This window comes from Carcharodon carcharias, chromosome 3 (assembly GCF_017639515.1).
Source record: "Carcharodon carcharias isolate sCarCar2 chromosome 3, sCarCar2.pri, whole genome shotgun sequence".
Lineage (NCBI taxonomy): Eukaryota > Metazoa > Chordata > Chondrichthyes > Lamniformes > Lamnidae > Carcharodon > Carcharodon carcharias.
Genome location: NC_054469.1, coordinates 25782664 through 25803291, shown reverse-complemented (window position 1 = coordinate 25803291; position 20628 = coordinate 25782664). Strand labels below are relative to the sequence as shown.

At 44.4% G+C, this 20628-nt stretch overlaps 1 protein-coding gene across 6 annotated transcripts in view; it reads left to right on the top strand.

The window, feature by feature from the left end:
- Nucleotides 1–20628, top strand: part of obscnb (obscurin, cytoskeletal calmodulin and titin-interacting RhoGEF b) — a 625157-nt gene that overhangs the window by 93837 nt on the left and 510692 nt on the right. For 5 of the 6 annotated variants that reach the window (XM_041184479.1, XM_041184482.1, XM_041184477.1 and 2 more), the window contains exons 8-11: nucleotides 3197–3472; nucleotides 13681–13956; nucleotides 16251–16526; nucleotides 18954–19229. In XM_041184479.1, coding sequence (XP_041040413.1) covers nucleotides 3197–3472; nucleotides 13681–13956; nucleotides 16251–16526; nucleotides 18954–19229 — 1104 coding nt within the window. The remainder of the gene's footprint in view (nucleotides 1–3196; nucleotides 3473–13680; nucleotides 13957–16250; nucleotides 16527–18953; nucleotides 19230–20628) is intronic. The other variant, XM_041184481.1, reaches the window with a different exon arrangement.

Genomic DNA, 20628 nt, shown 5'->3' with positions numbered 1-20628 from the left:
ATCTTTCATGTTGCCAATGTGATCTCTTTCCTTTTGGGAAAAATAAGCTCACTGCTTGGCCTTGCTTATCTTACCAGTTGTAAACATCCTACCATCCCTTTGAAATCCAAACAACTCTTTCACTTGTCTAAAAATGCTAATTTCCTTCACACCTTATATGCTAAGACCTCGTCCATGTTTACTCATTAGCATTTCAAGTATTCTTCTACACCTAACTCCTTTTGATAATTTCAAGCTTGTGGTCTAGCTGACTCCATTTCAATTAACTTACACACAGACAGAACCATTCATACTCACCCGTATAAACTTAACTTACAATAAATCACAATAATATTGTGAAAATTATTATAGCTTTGTGACAATACCAAATTTGGAGGTGTGGCTGTCAGTAGGGGTGATACCAATCAACTGCAACAGGGCATTCATAGATAGGCTAGCAGAATGGACAGACTAGTGGCAGGACACCTTTGGGTGGCCTGCTCGCCTGTGGGTGAATTGAGGCCCTTAATTGGCCACTTAAGAGCCTCCTCTCTCCACATGTGGCAGGAGATGCCCACTCCAAACTTTGAAGTTCCCTGGTAAAACTTGGTGCCAGGCTGGTAGGGGGTGATGGGTGGGGGTGCCTCCTTGGTGGGCAACCTGTGCCACTGGAGGCCTCCTCAATGCTGGTAAAATTGCAGCAGGGGCGCGCAGGGTTGGATAGGTGACAGGAACGGTGCCACTGGCATGGCATCTCCCAGTTCTTGTACTATCATCTAATGGGATAAGCCTGTCTTTGCCTGCCTTATCTGCACCTGACTTAATGTTGCGTGACTCTATCAAATCTGCCCTCAATCTCCTTTGTCCAAGTGAGAATAAACTTAGTTTCTCTAATCTAATCTCATAATGAAAGTGTCTCATCCCTGGAACTATCCTGATAAACCTTCTCTATAGCCTTTCCTGGACCCTCACATCCTTCTTAATATGTGGTGACCAGAACTGGACACAATGCTTTAGATGTGGCTTAGCCAGAGCTTTAAGCAGGTTCACATATCTTCCCGGTTTTTGTACTTAATGGCCGGAATTTCCCAGCACTCACTGTGGTGGGTTTCCCTGCGGTATGGCAGGTGAGCCATTGAAATCTCTGTTTACATCAGTGGGACCGGAAGATCTCACCGGCGTGAGGGTCTGGAAAATTCCAGCCAGTATCTTTGTTTCAAGTCTGTGACCTTTCATCAGAAATTCTGATGAAATGATAACTCTGCTTTTCTCTGCACATATGCTTCCTGACCTGCTAAATATTTCCAGCTAAAATTGCCAAATATTTTCTGCTTTTATTTAAAATTAGGGAGAGGCTGCCTGGATTTATGAAAGATAACTGCTGTTTGAGAAATTTAGTAGATTTCTTAATGATGTATATTGATAAAGGAAATATAATCAAATGCACATGGGATACAGGGTAATTTGATAAGGTGGATTCAAAATTGGCTTAGTTGTAGGAGACAGGGTGATGACAGAAGGATGCTTTAGTGACTGGAAGACAGTGTCCAGTGGCATACCACAGGGATCTGTACTGGGTCCCCTATTATTCATCATTTATATAAATGACATAGATGATTATGTGGGGGGTAGGATTAGTAAGTTTGCGGATGACACAAAGATTGGCCGGGTAGTTAACAGTGAGGTTGAGTGTCTTGGGCTACAGGAAGATATGGATGGGATGGTCAAATGGGCAGATAAGTAGCAGATGGAATTTAACCTTGAAAAGTGTGAGGTGATACACTTTAGAAAGAGTAATTTGACAAGGAACTATTCAATGAACGGCATGACACTAGGAAGTTCTGAGGAACATATGGACCTTGGCATGTGTGTCCATAGATCTCTGAAGGTGGAGGGGTATGTTAGTGGGGTGATGAAAAAGGCATATGGGACACTTGCCTTTATCAATCGAGGCATAGATTACAAAAGTAGGGAGGTCATGCTGGAGTTGTATAGAACCTTGATGAGGCCACAGCTGGAGTACTGTGTGCAGTTCCGGTCGCCACATTATAGAAAGGATGTGATTGCACTGGAGGGGGTGCAGAGGAGATTCACCAGGATGTTGCCTGGGATGAAACATTTAAGTTATGAAGCGAGGTTGGATGGACTTGGGTTGTTTTCGTTGGAGCAGAGAAGACTGAGGGGCGACCTGATTGAGGTGTACAAGATTATGAGGGGCATGTACAGAGTGGATAGGGAGGAGCTGTTCCCCTTAGTTGAAGGGTCAGTCACAAGGGGGCATAAATTCAAGGTGGGGGGCAGGAGGTTTAGGGGGGATGTGAGGAAAAACTTTTTTACCCAGAGGGTGGTGACTGTCTGGAATGCACTGCCTGGGAGGGTGGTGGAGGCAAGTTGCCTCACGTCCTTTAAAAAGTACCTGGATGAGCACTTGGCACGTCATAACGTTCAAGGCTATGGGCCAAGTGCTGGTAAATGGGGTTGGGTAGGTAGGTCAGGTGTTTCTCACATGTTGGTGCAGACTCGATGGGCCGAAGGGCCTCTTCTGCACTGTGAGATTCTGTGTATAGGTAAGATATAGTAGCATAGTGATTAAATTACTGAAAGATTAAAATAGAGTTCTAGATTAAGAATCCAGAGTTGAAATCCCATCATGGCAGTCTGAGAGACTGAATTCAGTTTAGAAAAACCTGGAAACAAAAAAAAAATCTGCTAGCTGTAAAAGTGAGTGCTTTTAGAAAGGGAGTTCAGGTAAATTCTCTGTCTAACTGAATAGAGTTATACTGCTGTTCAGGTTTCCCTTTTTTTTCCGAAATCACAGAATGGTTACCGAGTGGTTCTGGTGGAAACAATACTATCAATACACAGATCACATTCCACTAATATTGGTCTTCAATGTGAAAATTTCAGTCTCCAGTACAAGTAGTGTGGGGATTTAAAAAAAAAAATTATGGATTGACCTCTTGTGTGCCCTTATCTATACATGGAAATTAAATATGAGACTCTGAAATTTGAAGTATTGGTCAGAGATTTTGTCGTATGAGTGCATTAATTTCCAAGTTATTCATTAGAGCAGGATTAAAAAGACTCATTAACAGGTAAAGTGCCATTGTTAACCATTTCTAGTTGATCTAGTTGTGTTTTTTTTGTGTTAGAGCATTTTCTAATGGTTATGGTATTTTTCAACATTAAGTTATTGCTATTTATTTTGTTGTTGCAGAAGCAGCTGCAACTATCATGAAGAAATCCACGACGCAAACAGAGTACACAGCGAGTGCGGGAGAGAAAGTAGTTCTTGTTTGTGAAGTATCTCAGTCTAATGTTGAAGGGAAATGGTACAAAAAAGGACAGGAAGTAAAACTGAGCAAAGCAGTAAATGTTGAATCAGAAGGTACAACACGAAGATTAGTCCTTCACAATATCAAATCTGGAGAATCTGGTGAATACGTATTTAAAACCAAAGCAGATGAGATTGGTATGAATGTTACTGTTAAAGGTAAGACAAATAAAATGAAATAACATTGTGGAAGCATAGATGATGCATTCAAAATACTAATTTTAGTTTAATCTCTTTATCTATGAAGAAGCAACTTCAACCTCATCCCAGTGTTTGAAGCGTCCATTTTAATTATTGGCTCAACATGCCTTCATTGTAAATTTTCAGTTTAACTGCATGACTGTTAGTGTCAGAGGCTACAAAAGCAGTATTAACCTTTTCACTGTTAATAGTACCTATAACAACGCCTCTAGGAATTGCCCCTCGGCTTCACTTAGGTACTTTAAGGACTAATTGTAATGATTAATTAGTGTCAAAGATCCACATATTTCATTGATTTACTTTTGATATACTTTCTATGCTATTCTGCTTTTTAAGTGGTTCAGTTTCCAATTTGGTCACTTATCTTCAGAAATAAGTTTTTAAATTTGTTTGGGGGATGTGGGTAATGCTGAAAGGCTGCATTTATTGCTCATCCCTGGTCGCTTTGAGAAGGTGATGGGCCTTGAACTGTTACTGTCCTTGTAATGACATTACACCCACAATTGCTTTAGATAGGAAATTCCAGGGATTTGACCCAACAACAATGAGGGAATGGAGGTAAATATCTGATTCAGGATGGTGCAAACTTGGGAGGTGATGATGTTCCTGTGTCCTTCTTAGTGGTGGAAGTGACAGTACTGGAGGATTAATTAGTGAAAGTTGAAAAACTTTAATAATAAAAATCAGAAAAAAACAGCCAGGCCATCACTGTGGGGGAGAGTGGAGTTGTGGGAAGGAATCCCTCCAGATGGTGGTCTTTGGCTCTCCAAGGGATCAGAAGCTGTTGCAAAGTCATGGCTGCAAAAGGGATGAAACATGCTGCCCCCAAATTTAGCGATGTCTCCCTTGGGTGCCTACTGGACACGGTGCAGGTCCGCTGTGAAGTCCTGTAACCCGGTTTGGGAGAAGACCAGCAAACAAGGTGACAAATCTAGCATGGGAAGTGGTGGAAGTGGTAGTTAGTGCCAACACTCTACAAAAGAGGACAGCTGTACAGTGCTGAAAGAGGATGAATGATCTCTTCCTTTTTGCCAGGCTGAGTCACTCTTCTTGTCACCCTCATCTCTCAGACTCACAAACCTGCTACACGTCCACCGGAATCTCACCCACTGCCAGTTGAAGGGACATCACCATTCAATCTAACACACACACACCTTCATCTGCCCTGCAGATTGTGTCCTCATCTCATCCGTGGCACCATTCACCACCCACACATGTCAGGCATCCTTCTCATCTGGTCTGACTGGCGTCCTGCTTACACTCTCTCCATCTGTCTTCATGCAGGACAAGCTGGCTCACAAAAAAAGGGAGAGGTCGCAGACTGGTGGAGGAACGCCTGACATCACGGTCCTCACGGGCTTTGAAAATAGAGTCATCCAACTGGCTGGTGACAATCTGGACCGTTCCTGTGAGGTTGGCAGTGCTCAACCCAGTGAGGATCCAGCAGTGCAATATCCATCAGACAACCATGCTGTGAGTCAGTTCCCCTGTTTGGCAGTCCCCTGTCATACACCATTTATCACTCCTAGCTTTCGCAGGCACATCTGAGAAGCAGGTGAGGGGATCCGTGAGCCAGGTCCTCGACTCAAGCCCCAAAGACATCTGGGAAGAAGAATCTGATGATGCTCCCTAATTCAAGACCTGTCATAGCACTCACACTCGCCCTATACCACCGCAGAGACACACACCTCGGTGGGTCCTAGTTCTAGAACAGCGTCGGTGTCACAACCCGGTGAACGTATTGCACTGTCTGACCACAGCAGGCAGTGCCAGGGACTTCCCAGGTTTCCGGCACTTGGAGTACAGCTGGAGGCCATAAATCTGCTGAATCTGAGTCAGATGAAGAGCCTCCGGACTTGGTCATATCTCGGTTGTTGGAGCTGCAAAGGCAAATCCGGGAACATCAGGAAAGGACATCTGCTGAACTCCTCAGATTGCAAGGCGCGATGGAGGAGTCCATCCGCCATCAGTCTGAGGTGATAGCGCTGGCATGCCAATGCACTGAGCTCAACACTGGTGGGATGGTGGCCACCATGGAGATCCTGGTTCAGGACATTGGTCCAGCATTGCTGCATGGGCTGAACTGCATCGCTGATGCCATAGTTGGCCCTCAACAGTGTCAACGTGAGAGGGGTGTGGGGCAGCTCGATCTCATTCCAGCTTCCCTTTTCCTCAGGCAGTCAGCCATGGGCCGTGGGGCACCCTTAGGATCAGCAGATGCACACTGTGGGGCCATCCACCCAGCTGACTCTAGGAGTGTCCAGCCCTTCCAAATCCCTTCTTCCTGTGACTCCTGCAGCTCCACAGGTTGAGGAGGGTGCCACGGCCACAAAGCAGGAACAAGAAAGCAGGCCTGGGCCCTCCGGATCTCGGCCCTCCAGAGGGCACCTGCCAAAGTGTTCGCATACCGGGCGTAGGAGCTATCAGGCTGCCTCCACCTCCGCTGTGGATGCCTGGGGAGTGCCAAGACATAGCGGCAGGGTTAGGAAAGTTAAGAATATGTAACTCTTTTTGAGCACAAACCAAATAAACTAAATTAACAAACTAAGGGACAAAGTAAAAGGCAGCCCCTTAAAGGGAAACTGCCCCTTGAAGGGAAACTGCATAAATATGTAACTCTTTCGGGTCACAACCAATTAAACTAAATTAACAAAATCAGGGACAAAGTAAAAGGCAGCCGCTTAAAAGCAAACTGCAAAAACAAGACAAAATTCAAATGAAACCTACAAACATCAAACCAAAATGTGACCAAAGGGATCAATAAAGTACTCCAGTCCCTGCGTGCCCACCAAGCACGGAAGGCCTCCATGGTACTGGAAAAAGATGTAACTCTTTTAGAGTTAAAACAATTAAACTAAATTAACAAAATTGGGATAAATCAGGCACAGCCCCTAATTCAGGTCAGCTGTAAAACCAAGAACAAAGTTTAAAGGAAATTTACAAACTTTAAACCAAAATGTGATTAAAGGGGTCAATAAAGTACCCCAGACCCCGCGGTGCCCACCGAGCACGGAAGGCCTCCATGGTACTGGAAAAAGATGTAACTCTTTCGAGTACAAACCCGTTTCCATCTGTTTCAGATGAAGTTACATTGTTTCATAGTTTTGCCATTGTGAGATTTGAACTCTTGATCTTAGGGTTACAAACCCAGTACCATAACCACTTGGGTAGTTGCACAGCGTGGGCACGGGTGTTAATTACTTGTACATAATGTTCACTATTGTAAATAAACTCATAAGAATGTCTTCTTGTCTCTGGCTTCTTGTATGATGAGCAGTGTTTGTGTCACTCAGATGTGAAACCTTGGTTCCTGCACACCTTAAAGGCAGGTGTCTTGGTCCAGGTCTGCTTCCCTGTGCAGCGTGTAACCTTCGGACCAAAGTGATGACCCTGCTTCACACTCACTGGACACATTAGTGATGCCTGCACCTTGATGGTGCTTGTCATTGCTGCCAGAATGTCCTGGGCAGGTGTCACAAAGTTCTGTCATTGTCTCTGTGTGCTCTCAGCACCTTTGAAGTGGGGCCATTTCTTCAGTGTCTGCGATCAGTGACACTATGCTCCTGAAGAGGTCAGGTACTGAAGGCTGACAAAGGATCAAATACATTTAAAGTTTCATGGTTGGATCTCCATGATATGAACCTGATCACAGAGCGCAAGCGAGCTGCCCTCAGCCAGACAGGAGTCAGACATTCACAGAGGCAATGTGAAGATCTATGGAGTGTCCTCACTGCATGTCGTCATGATCCTCCTGGAATCTAGCGACTATTAGGACCTCCACTGCATCTCCATGGCATGAGCTTGGGCAATGAGGGTATGTGGGCCGCTGTCAGCCACACAGGAGTCAAATGCTCACAGATGCAAGGTGAGGATGTCAGGACTGTCCTCACTGCATCTCACCATCATGCTCCACGAATCGTGTGGCTTTGAGGGCTTCCCAAGTGAGCCTGACTCATCTGGCCAGTGTGATGGCCTCATCACCTGCTTCCTGTTTGGAGGATACGTGCAGCTCCATCATCTCCTCCTCAGCCAGGTGCTTCCGCACCCCCTTGCAGCGCAGATTGTGGAGCATGCAGCAAGTGACGATGATGTCCGACAGCCTCTGGGGACTGTATTGCAGTGCTCCGTTGGGCGATTTGCCTATCGTTTGATCTACCAAAGCTCGGTTGGTGTCATGAGCCTTGTTGTACCTTCGCTCTGCTGCAGTCTGCGGTCGCAGCATGGGTATCATCAGCCACATCCTCTGTGGGTAGCCTTTGTCCCCAAAGAGCAAACCCTACAAATTCTCTGGACCCTGCAAGATGTCTTGGATGTGAGACCTGCTAAGGTTGACTTGCCCTGGGAATTGTGCTTAGACCTGTAGAATGTATTTGTGGTTGTCGCACAGCAGCTAAATATTCAGCAAGTGGAAGCCCTTGTGTTTGACGTAGTTGACTGCTCGTTGCCATGGAGATCTAAGTGTTGCATGAGTGCAGTTGATGGCACCCTGCACCTGTGGAAAACCTGAGATCTGCTCACATCCCAGCGCTTTTGCTTCCTAGCTTTCCTGATCCTGGGTGAAATGCAAAAAATTTTTTGCCTTCGTGAAGGTGGCATCCATGACCTCCTGGATGCACTTGTGCGTGGAGGCTTGCGCGTTCCTGCACAGGTCACGGGTGGGAGTCATATATAGGCCCCCAGAGAGTTGCCTCACTGTAGGACAAAGTATAAATCAGGAAATAATGGAGGCATGTAAGAAGGGCGCTACAATTGTCGTGGGTGATTTTAATCTGCATATTGAATGGACAAATCAGATTGGCAAGGGTAACATGGAAGACGAATTTGTAGAGTGCATCAGGGATTGTTTCTTAGAGCAATACGTTGCAGAACCTACCTGGGAACAGACTATTTTTGATCTAGTAATGTGTAATGAGGTGGGATTAATAAGAGATATTGTAATTAAGGATCCTCTAGGGGGTAGCGATCACAACATGGTAGAAATTCAAATTCAGTTTGAGGGTGAGCAACTTGGGTCTCAAACCAGTGTCCTCAACTTAAATAAGGGCAATTACAGAGGCATGAAGAAAGAGCTACTATAGTGGGCTGGGAAAATGGACTAAGGGGAAAGTCAGTGGATGAGTAGTGGCGGACATTTAAGAAGATATTTCATAAAGTTCAGCAAAAATTTATCCCCAGTTAAAAAGGACTCGAGAAGGATGAACCACCCATGCTTAACAAAGGTGGTCAAGGAGGGTAACAAATCAAAAACTAAGGCATACAAAGCGATGAAAACTAGTGGTAGGCCAGAGGATTGTGAATTTTTTAGGAACCCGCAGCAGATGACTGAAAAGCTAATATAGAGGGAGAAAAGTCATTATGAAAGTAAATTGACAAGAAATATAAAAACAAACAGCAAGAGCTTCTACAGGTATGTAAAAAGAGAGTGACTAAAGTGAGCGTGGGACCCGTGGAGGATGCGACTGGAGAATTGAGAACGGAGAACAGGGAAATGGCAGATAATGTAAACCAATATTTTGTCTTGCTCTTCATGGTGGAGGACACTATAAACATCCCAAAGATATCAGATAAGCAAGGAGCTAATGGGAGGAAAGATCTTGTAACCGTCTCTTATTACAAGGGACAAAGCATTTGACAAACTAATGGGACTAAAAGCAGACAAGTTGCCAGGACCTGATGGCCTGCATCCAAGGATTTTAAAGGAAGTGGCTGCAGAGATAGTGGAGGCATTGGTCGAAATATCCCAGAACTCAGTTGACTATAGGCCAGTCAGCCTAACATCTGTCTTTGGGAAAATGCTCGAGTCTATTATTAAGGAAGAAATAGCAGGACATTTAGAAAAGCATAATGCAATCAAACAGAGTCAACATGGTTTTGTGAAAGGGAAATCTTGTTTGACAAATTTGCTAGAGTTCTTTGAGGAACAAGCGGAGTTGATAAAGGGGAACCGGTAGATATAGTGTATTTGGATTTCCAGAAGGCACTCAATAAGGTGCCACATAAAAGATTATTGCACAAGATAGGAGCTTACGGTATTGGGGGTAATGTGTTAACGTGGATTGAGGACTGGTGAACACATAGAGTCGGGAATAATGGGTCTTTTTCAGGTTGGAAAGACGTAACTAGTGGAGTGTCAGAACGATCAGTCCTAGGGCCCCAATTATTTACTATCTATATTAGTGGCTTGGAGGAGGGGGCAGAGTGTAATGTATCCAAATTTGCTGATGGTATATAAATAGGTGGGAGGGCATGTTTGGATGAGGACACAAGGGATCTGCAAGGGGATATAGATAGTTTGAATGAGAGAGCAAAAACTTGGCAGACGGAGTTTAATGTAGGAAAGTGTGAGGTCATGCACTTTTGTAGGAAAAATCAAAAGGCAGCTTGTTATTTAAATGGAGAGAGACTCCAAAAAAGTGCAGCATAGAAGGATCTGGGTGTTCTTGTGCATGAAACATAAAGTTAGCATGCAGTTGCAGTAAGTAATTAAGAAGGCAAATGGAATTTTGGCCTGTATTGCTAGGGGGTTGGAGTTTAAAAATAGGGAAGTCTTGTTAGAACTGTACAGGGTGTTGGTGAGTCTGCATCTGGATTACTGTGTACAGTTTTAGTCCCCGTATTTAAGAAAGGATACACTGGTTGATTCCTGGAATGAAGGGGTTGACTTATCAAGAACAGCTACACAGGTTAGGCCTTTATGCATTAGAGTTTAGAAGAATCAGAGGTGATCTTATTGAAACACACAAGTTTCTGAGGGAGCTTGACAGGGTAGATGTTGAGAAGATGTTTCCACTAGTGGGAGAATCTCAAACTAGGGGACATAGATACAGAATAAGGGAACACTCATTTAAAACTGAGATGCAAAGGGATTTCTCCTCTCAGAGGGTAGTGAATGTCTGGAATTCTCTATCCTAGAGAGTTGTAGAGGCTAGATCGCTGAAAGTATTTAAAGAGGAGGTAGATAGATTTTTGAAATATCAGGAAGTTAAGGGCTATGAGGAGCTGGCACGAAAGAAGAGTTGAGGCCTGGGGCAGATAAGCTGTGATCTTATTGAATCATGGGGCAGGGTTGAGGGGCCGATTGGCCTACTCGTCCTATTTCTTATGGCCTTATAAGACCATAAGACATAGGAGCAGAAATTAGGCCATTCAGTCCATTGAGTCTGCTCCGCCATTCAATCATGGCTGATAAGTTTCTCAACCCCATTCTCCCACCTTCTCCCCGTAACCTTTGATCCCCATACCAATCAAGAACCTATCTATCTCGGTCTTAAGTACACTCAATGACCTGGCCTCCACAGCCTTCTGTGGCAATGAATGGCGTAAAAACTAAGTGCTGCAGTCACTTTCATTGGCATTGGTGCCCTCCATGTCCTCGTAGATTCAAGTTCTGCAGCAAGTGGCATATGTGACCAACCAGTTCCCTAGATATGCGCAGTCTTCGGTGACACTAGTTCTTGGGCATCTGCAGGGGTGACAGGCGCTGTCTGTGGACCTTGGGTCTAGCGAGGCGCCTACGAGTGATGGCTCACTGTAGATCTTCAGCTGCGTGCGTAGCAGGCCTTGCTGCCCCTTCATCTTGAAGGTGGTGCTTCTCTGTTTGTCGAGCCAGGCGCCTCCACTGCACTCTTCCACTTCTCTTGTCTTTGTAAACCATGAGGCATACCGCTAGATCACATTGCTCCATTATCCTGATTTTTTTTCTGCAGGATCAAAGAGAGAGATGCATGGCTTAGCATAGGTGTACTAAGAGTCTCTCCTGGTTAAGTCTGAAGGCCCCTTCAATCATACAGGAGAGTGCTGGCCACCACTTGGATGGCCAGTGCGTAGTGCGCTCCTGGGTGTCTAAAAACCCCACCCAAGTCCACCCCACTCCACTTGACCGATTGGCAGCAACTTCGGCCATTGGACTGCATGCTGTACTCTAGCTTAGGTACAGGCATTCTCCTAATCCACATAGCAAGCTGTTAGCTTGAACCATAAGGTATACTAGTCCAAACCTTAATAAAGACATTGTAAGGTGCTGTGAGCACCTCCGCCAGTGACTGCGCCAAGGCCACCTTTCGCAAAGGGATACTACAACTTGCCCAGTCAGCCCATTGCTCTGCTGCCCCCTAAAACGCACTGAAGGGTGAACAGTTCTGTAGCATTTGGTGGCACTTTCATGCCTTTGCATTGCTTGAGTGGGCAGAAGTGCTTCAGAGGCCTTACTCCAAGCATGTTAATGGAGCTAAAAACTGCGGATGCTGGAAATCCAAAACAAAAACAGAATTACCTGGAAAAACTCAGCAGGTCTGGCATCATCGGCGGAGAAGAAAAGAGTTGACGTTCTGTTGAAGGGTCATGAGAACAGTCACAGCTGCGGAAGAATGCTCACTTTTGACAAGTTTTTCCAAGTGCATGGCCGCTTCCCTCACCACACCCTCCCCCCCCGCCCCCTAGCACGTGCTTGAGTATTTCCTTTATATGCTGCCTTTCTCCCCAGCCCAGCCTGCCCCACGCTGGAGCCCTTGCCCCAGCACTGCATTGAAAGCCAGCTGGGAATAAGGTACTTGCCTGTTCCCCCCGTGATTGAACGGCGCCTCTGCCTTGACGTCCTTCAGGCGATGCTCAGGAATGCTGCGCAAGGTTGTATGCACTCGTCTCTGAGTTCCTTTCGAAGTTCAGGTTGCCAGGTGCACATTCCTTATATGCAGTTGTGAAACACGTAGGCGTGATTGGATGCCCAGATGATCCTGCGGGGGAGGACAATTCCGGCAAACAGGGCTTATAATTAGATGGAAATGTATTAAAATGATGTTCCCGATGTGCAGTGCGGGAAACGCGGCTTGTCATTGATGGTTGGACAGATGATCACAAACTGGTTTCAGAATGGCGTAAAACCGATTTTTGGACATCTTTCCAAATTGTTTCCTGCCCACCCGCCATGACGTCTGACGCCAATGGGGCTGGAAAATTCCAGCCATCGGCAAAATCAGTCGCAGAAAGAACAACTTATTGTAACCATTTTAAAGATTTCAGTCAAGCAAAGTCAGCAATTCACTTCACTTCAGGCAGCATCTGTGGAGAGGTAATAGCGTTAACGGGCTGAATTTATTGGCTGCACTGGTGGCAACCCCGCCACAGTCATTTCCTGAAGCCCTGATGGAATTAAAGTCAGCAGCTAACCATCTGCTGTTCAGTTCCAGCACTTTTAAAGGCGAGGAGCCTGCCTCCAAGAGCTGCTGGGAAATTAGGTGGTCACCAGGTCTTCATCCCAATTAAATGCGACTGAGGAAGTGGTGGTCTTAACTGGTATTGCAGGAGGCTCAGTGCAGCAGCAATTGGAGGCCCCAGAATAAAGGTGAGTGGGGAGGGCTCTGGTGAGGGAGTGGGAGGTGTTTAATGTGGAGGGCATGTGGGAATCTTCCAGTGGGGCCGGCCATTGCCACTGGGGGTGGGGGTGGGGTCATGGGCACAGTGTGCCAGGTCAGGTGGGCCCTCCTGAGCCCGCAGGAAAGTTAGAAGGGTTCAGAAGAGAAGTCAAGTTGACTTGAAATGTTAACTCTTGTTTCTCTCTTCATAGTTGTTGACAGATCTGCTGAGTTTTTCCAGCAATTTTTGTTTTTATTGCAAGGGTAAACTTGGTGACCTGCCAATGTGGCATAGCCCCCAAAAGCATAGAATACCACTGGTGGCAGGACTTTTTGTGAGCCTTAAGAGTCTTAATTGGCCAAGGGGCAGGAAAGCTGGTCTCGATCTTCCCCATCCCTGTGGGCAAGTTGGAATGGCGATGGGCTCGCCACCTGCTGCCTTCCCACCTAATTATGCAGCAAACCACTTCCTAGAATGCTCCTGGGGAGTTGGGGGTGGGGGGGGGGCATTAAATTTTGTCCTATATCTCAGGTTGATGATCTTTCATCAAAACTAGAAGAAGTTAGCGATTTAACAGTTTTCAAGCAAGTTAGAGAAATGAAGGGAAAGGGGAAAGAATAAAGAGTTTGGGTGGGTCTGTGTTTGGGTGGAAAGCAGAAGCTGTAAAGTAACAAAAGGGATGATGGTGCCAGAAAAAAACCGGAAATATGGGTTACAACAATAAAAAGGATGGGCTTGTTGAGCCTAATTACACTTGCCTATTATTAAAAAAATATCATAATATTACTTACCAGTCAGAACTCTTTTGTTTGCAGAACCAGAGCCAGGGTTTGTCAATAAAGAATCAGTTGAGAAACAGATAACAGTTCGTGCATCAGAGAATGCTATTCTCAGCTGTGAAGTGTCCCAACTCAAAACTGAGGTCAAATGGTCCAAAAGTGGAAAAATTCTCAGTCCCAGTTGGAAGGTTAAACTTGAATCTGATGGTAGAATTAGAAAACTTGTCATTCAGAATGCAGAGTTAAAGGATGGAGGCAATTACATTTGCGAAGCAGCCGGAGAGAAACTGATTTTCCATATTGAGGTTACAGGTTAGTAATCATTGTTGATAGTTTACTGTTGACTTTTAATGTGTTTTCTGAAGGTATTGTCAAATTATAGTTATCTCTCACCTTGCATTTTCCTAACATATGGAATTCTTTGGAGTTTCTCTCTCTCTATTGCCATAATTTTGCTGGTTGCTAGAACTCTCTCCCTAATTCTTCTGCCTTGCTACTTTCACTTGCTTTAAAACAACAGCAGCTTGTATTTAGAGCAAAGAACAAAGAAAAGTACAGCACAGGAACAGGCCCTTCGGCCCTCCAAGCCTGCGCTGATCATATTGCCTGTCAAACTAAAACATTTTGCTCCTGGGGGCCGTATCCCTCTATTCCCATCCTATTCATGTATTTGTCAAGCTTCCTCTTAAACACCACTATTGTACCTGCTTCCACCACCTCCTCTGGCAGCGAATTCCAGACACTCACTACCCTCTGTGTAAAAAACTTGCCCCCCACATCTCCTCTGAAGTTTTCTCCTCTCACCTTAAATCTATGTCCCCTAGTAATTGACTCTTCCACCCTGGGAAAAAGCTTCTGACTATCTACTCTGTCCATTCCACTCATAATTTTGTAAACTTCCATCAAGTCGCCCCTCAATCTCCGTCGCTCTAGTGAGAACAATCCGAGTGTCTCCAAGCTCTCCTCATAGCTAATAATCTCCAGACCAGGCAGCATCCTGGTAAACCTCCTCTGCACCCTCTCCAATGCCTCCATATCCTTCTGGTACTGTGGCGACCAGAATTGCACGCAATATTCCAAGTGTGGCCTAACCAAGGTTCTATACAGCTGCAGCATGACTTCCCAGCTTCTATACTCAATACCCCTGCCGATGAAGGCAAGCATGCCATATGCCTTCCTGACTACCATATTCACCTGTGTTGCCACTTTCAGTGACCTGTGGACCTGTACACCCAGATCCCTCTGCCCGTCGATGCACTTAAGGGTTCTGCCATTTACTGTGTAATTCCTGCCTGTATTAGATCTTCCAAGATGCATTACCTCGCATTTGTCCAGATTAAACTCCATATGCCATTTCTCCGCCCAAGTCTTCAACTGATCTACAACTCGTTGTATCCTTTGACAATCCTCTTCACTGTCTGCGACTCCTCCAACCTTAGTGTCGTCTGCAAACTTACTAATTAGCCCAGTTACATTTTCCTCAAAATCATTTACGTATACTACAAACAGCAAAGGTCCCAGCACTGATCCCTGCGGAACACCACTAGTCACGGCTCTCCACTGCTATCCTCTATCTTCTATGATCAAGCCAATTCTGTACCCATCTTGTCAGCTCACCTCTGATCCCGTGCGACTTTACCTTCTGTACCAGTCTGCCATGAGGGACCTTGTCCAAGGTCTTACTGAAATCCATGTAGATAACATCCGCTGCCCTTCCATTGTCGGATCAGCTTTGTCACTTCCTCGAAAAATTCGATCAAGGTAGTGAGGCACGACCTTCCCTTCACAAAACCATGCTGCCTCTCACTAATATGCCCATTTGCTTCCAAATGGTAGTAAATCCTGTCACAAAGAATCTTCTCCTTAATGATATCCCATATTAAGATAGTTCCTTTAACGTAGAAAACCGTCCCAAAGAGTTACACAGAAGTATGTGTGGTAAGATACAAACTCCAATCAAATAGGGGGAGTGTATAAGGTTTGGAAATGAGTTGGGTTGTAAAGAAGGTTTTAAAGGAAGCAAGGGAAACGGATGGATCAAATAGTTTGGAGTGGGAATTCTGGAGAGTGGAAGCAAGATGACTAAAGGCATGCCTGCCAATTGTTGATTGAAGGGATGGATGTATGAGGGGCAGGTTTTAGGGCTGGAGGATGTATTAGGTAGGGAAAATGAAACCATGGAGAGATTTAAACACAAGGATGGATTTTCAATTTAAAGCATTGGTGAATTGGGGTTAATATGAGTTATGGATGACTTCAGATTGTGTAGCAAAGAGAATTGTAAGGAGGGTGAGCAGTGGAATAATCAAGCTTGAATTTTTATAACAGCATATATGAGGGCTTCAAGCAGCACATGGCATGAGAAGGGAATGGAGGTGGAAGTGCAAATCTGGGATGATTCTGCCCAATGAGTTGAGAGGAATTCTGGGCCAATTGGAGATTAGAAATCCTTATCTTATAAAATTCACAATTTTTTACATATTAGATGTACTATTATATTGACATCCCATATTAAGCCTTAACTAACTTTGAGCTGAAATCACTGGTTAGGTTTATCTCTGCCATTTCTCTCTCCAGCATTCCAATTGAATTTTTCTTGATTGTAGAACTGGAAGCCGGATTTGCCAATAAAGATTCAGTTCAGAAAGAAGTAAAAGTTTGCCAGTCAGAGAATGCTATTCTCAGCTGTGAAATGTCACAGTCCAAAACTGAGGTCAAATGGTTCAGAGATGGAAAACTACTCAGTCAGAGTAAAAAGATGAAACTTGAATCTGATGGTAAAATTCGAAAGCTTATCATTCAGAATGTGCAGTCAAAAGATGGCGGCGACTACATATGTGAAGCAGGTGGAGAGAAACTGACCTTCAATATTCAGGTTACAGGTTAGTCCCCAGCATTCGTTTCCTCTTTAATATTTCCAGTGTTCATCTGTTACATTACAAGAAACTTGTCAATGCAAAAGATCACTTTTTTTGTTTCTCTTTATCTTAATCTCTTTGAAATCAGTCATTATTTGTTAGGGAAGGGTATCAAGGGATATGGAATGAAAGCAGGCAAATGGAATTGAGATAGAGAAGCAAAAGACTGCAGATCCTTCCAATTTGAAATGAAAACAGAAAATGCTGGAACGCTCAGCTGGTCAAGCAGCTCCTGTGGAGCGAGAAACAGAGTTAACGTTTCAGGTTGATGACCTTTCATCAGAGTTGAGGTACATTTTGGCCCTGATTTAATGAACAGACTTGAAGCTTTGAATGGCTTACCTATGTGACGATGAAGATCATGGTCATTTGTCATCAGTGAGCCTTTAGAATGAATATCAGCAATTTAATAAGAGTAGTTGGTACGAAGTACTTTAGAGTCTTTGAGGTTGTGACGATTGGGTCTTGCACTGGGGGGTTGGAAGGTGCACCCGTGCTCCTTCCAAATCCACATGGAGGTAAATAATTTAACTTCTTAATTTGCTAGTGTCCATTGGGCAATTTTTCATGAATGCAGCTGTGGCTGGCTGCCTCAGGGCAAACCCAAATTTTAGGGCCTTAGTAGGCCTACTAAGATCTGGGCTGCAGAGCCCCCGTAATTCAGCAGAGCACCTGTTATTCAGCAGCATGTGCCATTCCTAGAAGTGGCCCAAAGTGTTGGTTCAGTTTAATAGGAATGGGTAGAAGTGCCTTCCTTTGGATTACAATTTGTTAGGCATCCTAATAGGCATGGGAACATGGAGGATAATCTGATTTGTCCGTTTTCAGCTTAGGATTTGGTTTGGAGTAAGAAGATGAGATAGCTATAACTTTTCAAACAAAATGCATTAGAGTAGTGGTAAAAATTACCAGGGAAGCACAATTTCTTTTATTTTTGCATTAATGGGATGTTGGCTTCGCTGGCTGGGCCAGAATTTATTGCCCATCCCTAGTTGCTCTTGGGAAGGTGGTGGTGAGCTGCTTTCTTGAACCGTTGCAGTCCATGTAGTGTAAGTACATCCACAGTGCTGTTAGGAAGGGAGTCCCAGGATTTTGACCCAATGACACTGAAGGAACAGCGATATATTTCCAAGTCAGGATGACGAGTGACTTGAAGGTGGTGGTACTCCCATCTATCTGCTGCCCTTGTCTTTCTAGATGGTAGTGCTTATGGGTTTAGAAGATGCTGCCTAAGGAGCCTTGGTGAATTCCTCAGTGTGTCTTGTAGATGGTATACATTGCTGCTGCTGTGTATCGGTGATGGAGGAAGTGAATGTTTGTGGATGTGGTGCCTATCAAGCAGGCTGCTTTGTCTTGGACGTTGTCAAGCTTCTTGAGTATTGTGGGAGCTGCTCTCATCCAGACGAGTGGGGAGTATTCCATCACACTCCTGACTTGTGCCTTGACGATGGTGGACAGGCTTTGGGAAGTCAGGACACACTCTTCGCATGATTCCTAGCCTCAGACCTGCTCTTGTAGCCACAGTATTTATATGGCTGGTCCAGTTCAGTTTCTGGTCAACCCCCAGGATGTTGATAGTGGGGGATTCAGTGATGGTAATGCCATTGAACATCAAGGGACGATGGTTGGATTCTCTCTTGTTGGAGATGGTCATTGCCTGACATTTGTGTGGCACAAATGGTATTTGTCACTTGTTAGCCCAAGCCTGGATATTGCCCAGGTCTTGCTGCACTTGGACGTGGACTGCTTCCGTCTCTGAGGAGTTGCGAATGTTGTTGTACATTGTGCAGTCATCAGCGAACATCCCCACTTCTGACCTTATGATGGAGGGAAGGTCATTGATGAAGCAGCTGAAAATGGTTGGACCACCCTGAGGAACTCCTGCAACGATGTCCTGAAGCTGAGATGACTGACCTCCAATAGCCACAGCCACCTGCCTTTGTGCTCAGCATGACTCCAACCATCAGAGAATTTTCCTCCTGATTCCCATTGACTCCAGTTTTGCTAAGGCTCCTGGATACCACACTCTGTCAAATGCTACCTTGATGTCAAGGGCATCACTCTCACCTCACATCAGGGGTTCAGCTCTTTTGGCCATGTTTGAACCAAGGCTGTAATGAGGTCAGGGGCTGAATGGCCCTGGTGGAACCCAAACTGGGTGTCAATGAGCAGGTTATTGCTAAGCAAGTGCTGAAGCAACATTGAAATAACAGTAGAAATTAATTCAAGGAACATGTAGATATGTTGTTAGAAGATAGAAAAGTTTGAGGAGAAAGTAGCTAGGTGGGATTAATAACACCAAGAGAGATGGTCTTACTGGGTCTAACAACATTTTCCTATTCTTAAAAATTCTTGATTTTTTAATTATTAGTGGAAACTCTTTGTTTGCAGAACCAAAACCTGTATTTGCCAATAAAGAACTCGTTCAGAAAGAGTTAAAGGTCCGAGCATCAGACAATGCTATTCTCAGCTGTGAAGTGTCCCAACTTAAAACTGAGGTCAAATGGTCCAAAGGTGGAAAAATTCTCAGTTCCAGTCAGAAAGTTAAACCTGAATCTGATGGTAAAATTCGAAGACTTATTATTCAGAATGCAGAGTTACAGGACGGAGGCAATTATATCTGCGAAGCAGCTGGAGAGAAATTGATTTTCCATGTCGAGGTTACAGGTTAGTAATCATTAATCATTGTTAATGGGTTTACTATCTGGTTTTTATGTTTTTGTTCATTGGAGATATTTTCAGAGATAATTATTTCTCACATTGCATTTTTCTAACAAATGGTGGGAATTCTTTGGAGTTTCTGCTATTCCACTGTTGTACCTTTGCCCTATGAATGGTGGAAAATTTGTTTAAGTGTATAAATGATATCCACTGCATTTCACCCTTGAATGTATTGAATGGCACAGCCTCCACTGGTCTCTGGAGAAGAGAATTTCACAGACTAGCAACGTTCTGAGAGAAGGAATTCCTCCTCATCTCTTAATTAAATGCGAGATCCCTTATTGCTAAACTGTATCCCCTAGTTCTAGATTCTCCAACAAAAGGAAGCATCCTCTCAGATTATAATAACGTTATAATAATTAGCCTAATGTTGTATTCATGTTGCAACAAAGGTAGTTAAGGGAAAACCGTTATCTGGAGACAATCTGTCCATGGGAGGGACCAGCAATCATTCGGAAATTGAGTCATTTGCTCTGTTTGCTGTCTCTAATTATTTTCATTTGCTCCAATGCCAACTGACAAGAACTTATTTCTATGGTTTAACATTGTTCCTATCTCATTCAAAATGAACAAAATGACTTCCTCAAAAAGAGCACTTTCAATTCAACCATTCTGTTCAGTACATACCCTACATTGAACCTTTACCTTGCAACTACTCTGCCATGACTCCCTTCCAAAATCTTCCAATTTAGCTGCCCAGTTTTGCCTCATTTTTAGTCCTCTGCTTCCTTCAGCTCTTTGCTGCCATTTTGATACCATATAAATTATGATGAGATAGGGGCAAAAGTTGATTCCCTGATTTGCACCAGAGATGACTGTGTATTCACAGGAAAAATCTTTGATAGAAGAGCAATGTCGGTGTTGGAATAGGTAATTGAAAGAGAAGAAGACATGTTTACAGAGATGGATGAGTGGGAACAGTAGGGGGAATGGAACAGATGAAACAGAAACAACCTTTCCGAATGAAATCTCCCACATCCTCACACATAAAAGCCTATCTATCATCAACTTTTTTCCTTTCAAGGTTAATTTGCTCTCTGAAAGCCCATATGGTTGCATGCCATTGCGTCTCTGTGATCTTATCCTGCCATATGCTCTTGTACACATCCTCCATTTCTTGTTCCCCACTCCTTTTGCTCTATCATTCATTTTAGTTCTGTCAAGCATTATGCCATATTGTCTAGCGATCTCTCCCTATATCCTTCTGTGCATCTGCTCTCACCTTGCTTTGAAAACAACAACTTGCATTCATATTGTGCCTTTAATGCAGAAGATTGTCACAAAGGGTGATAAAGTACAAATTCCAAGACAATCGGAGGGTAACCCCGAGGGGGAGGTGGTGGCT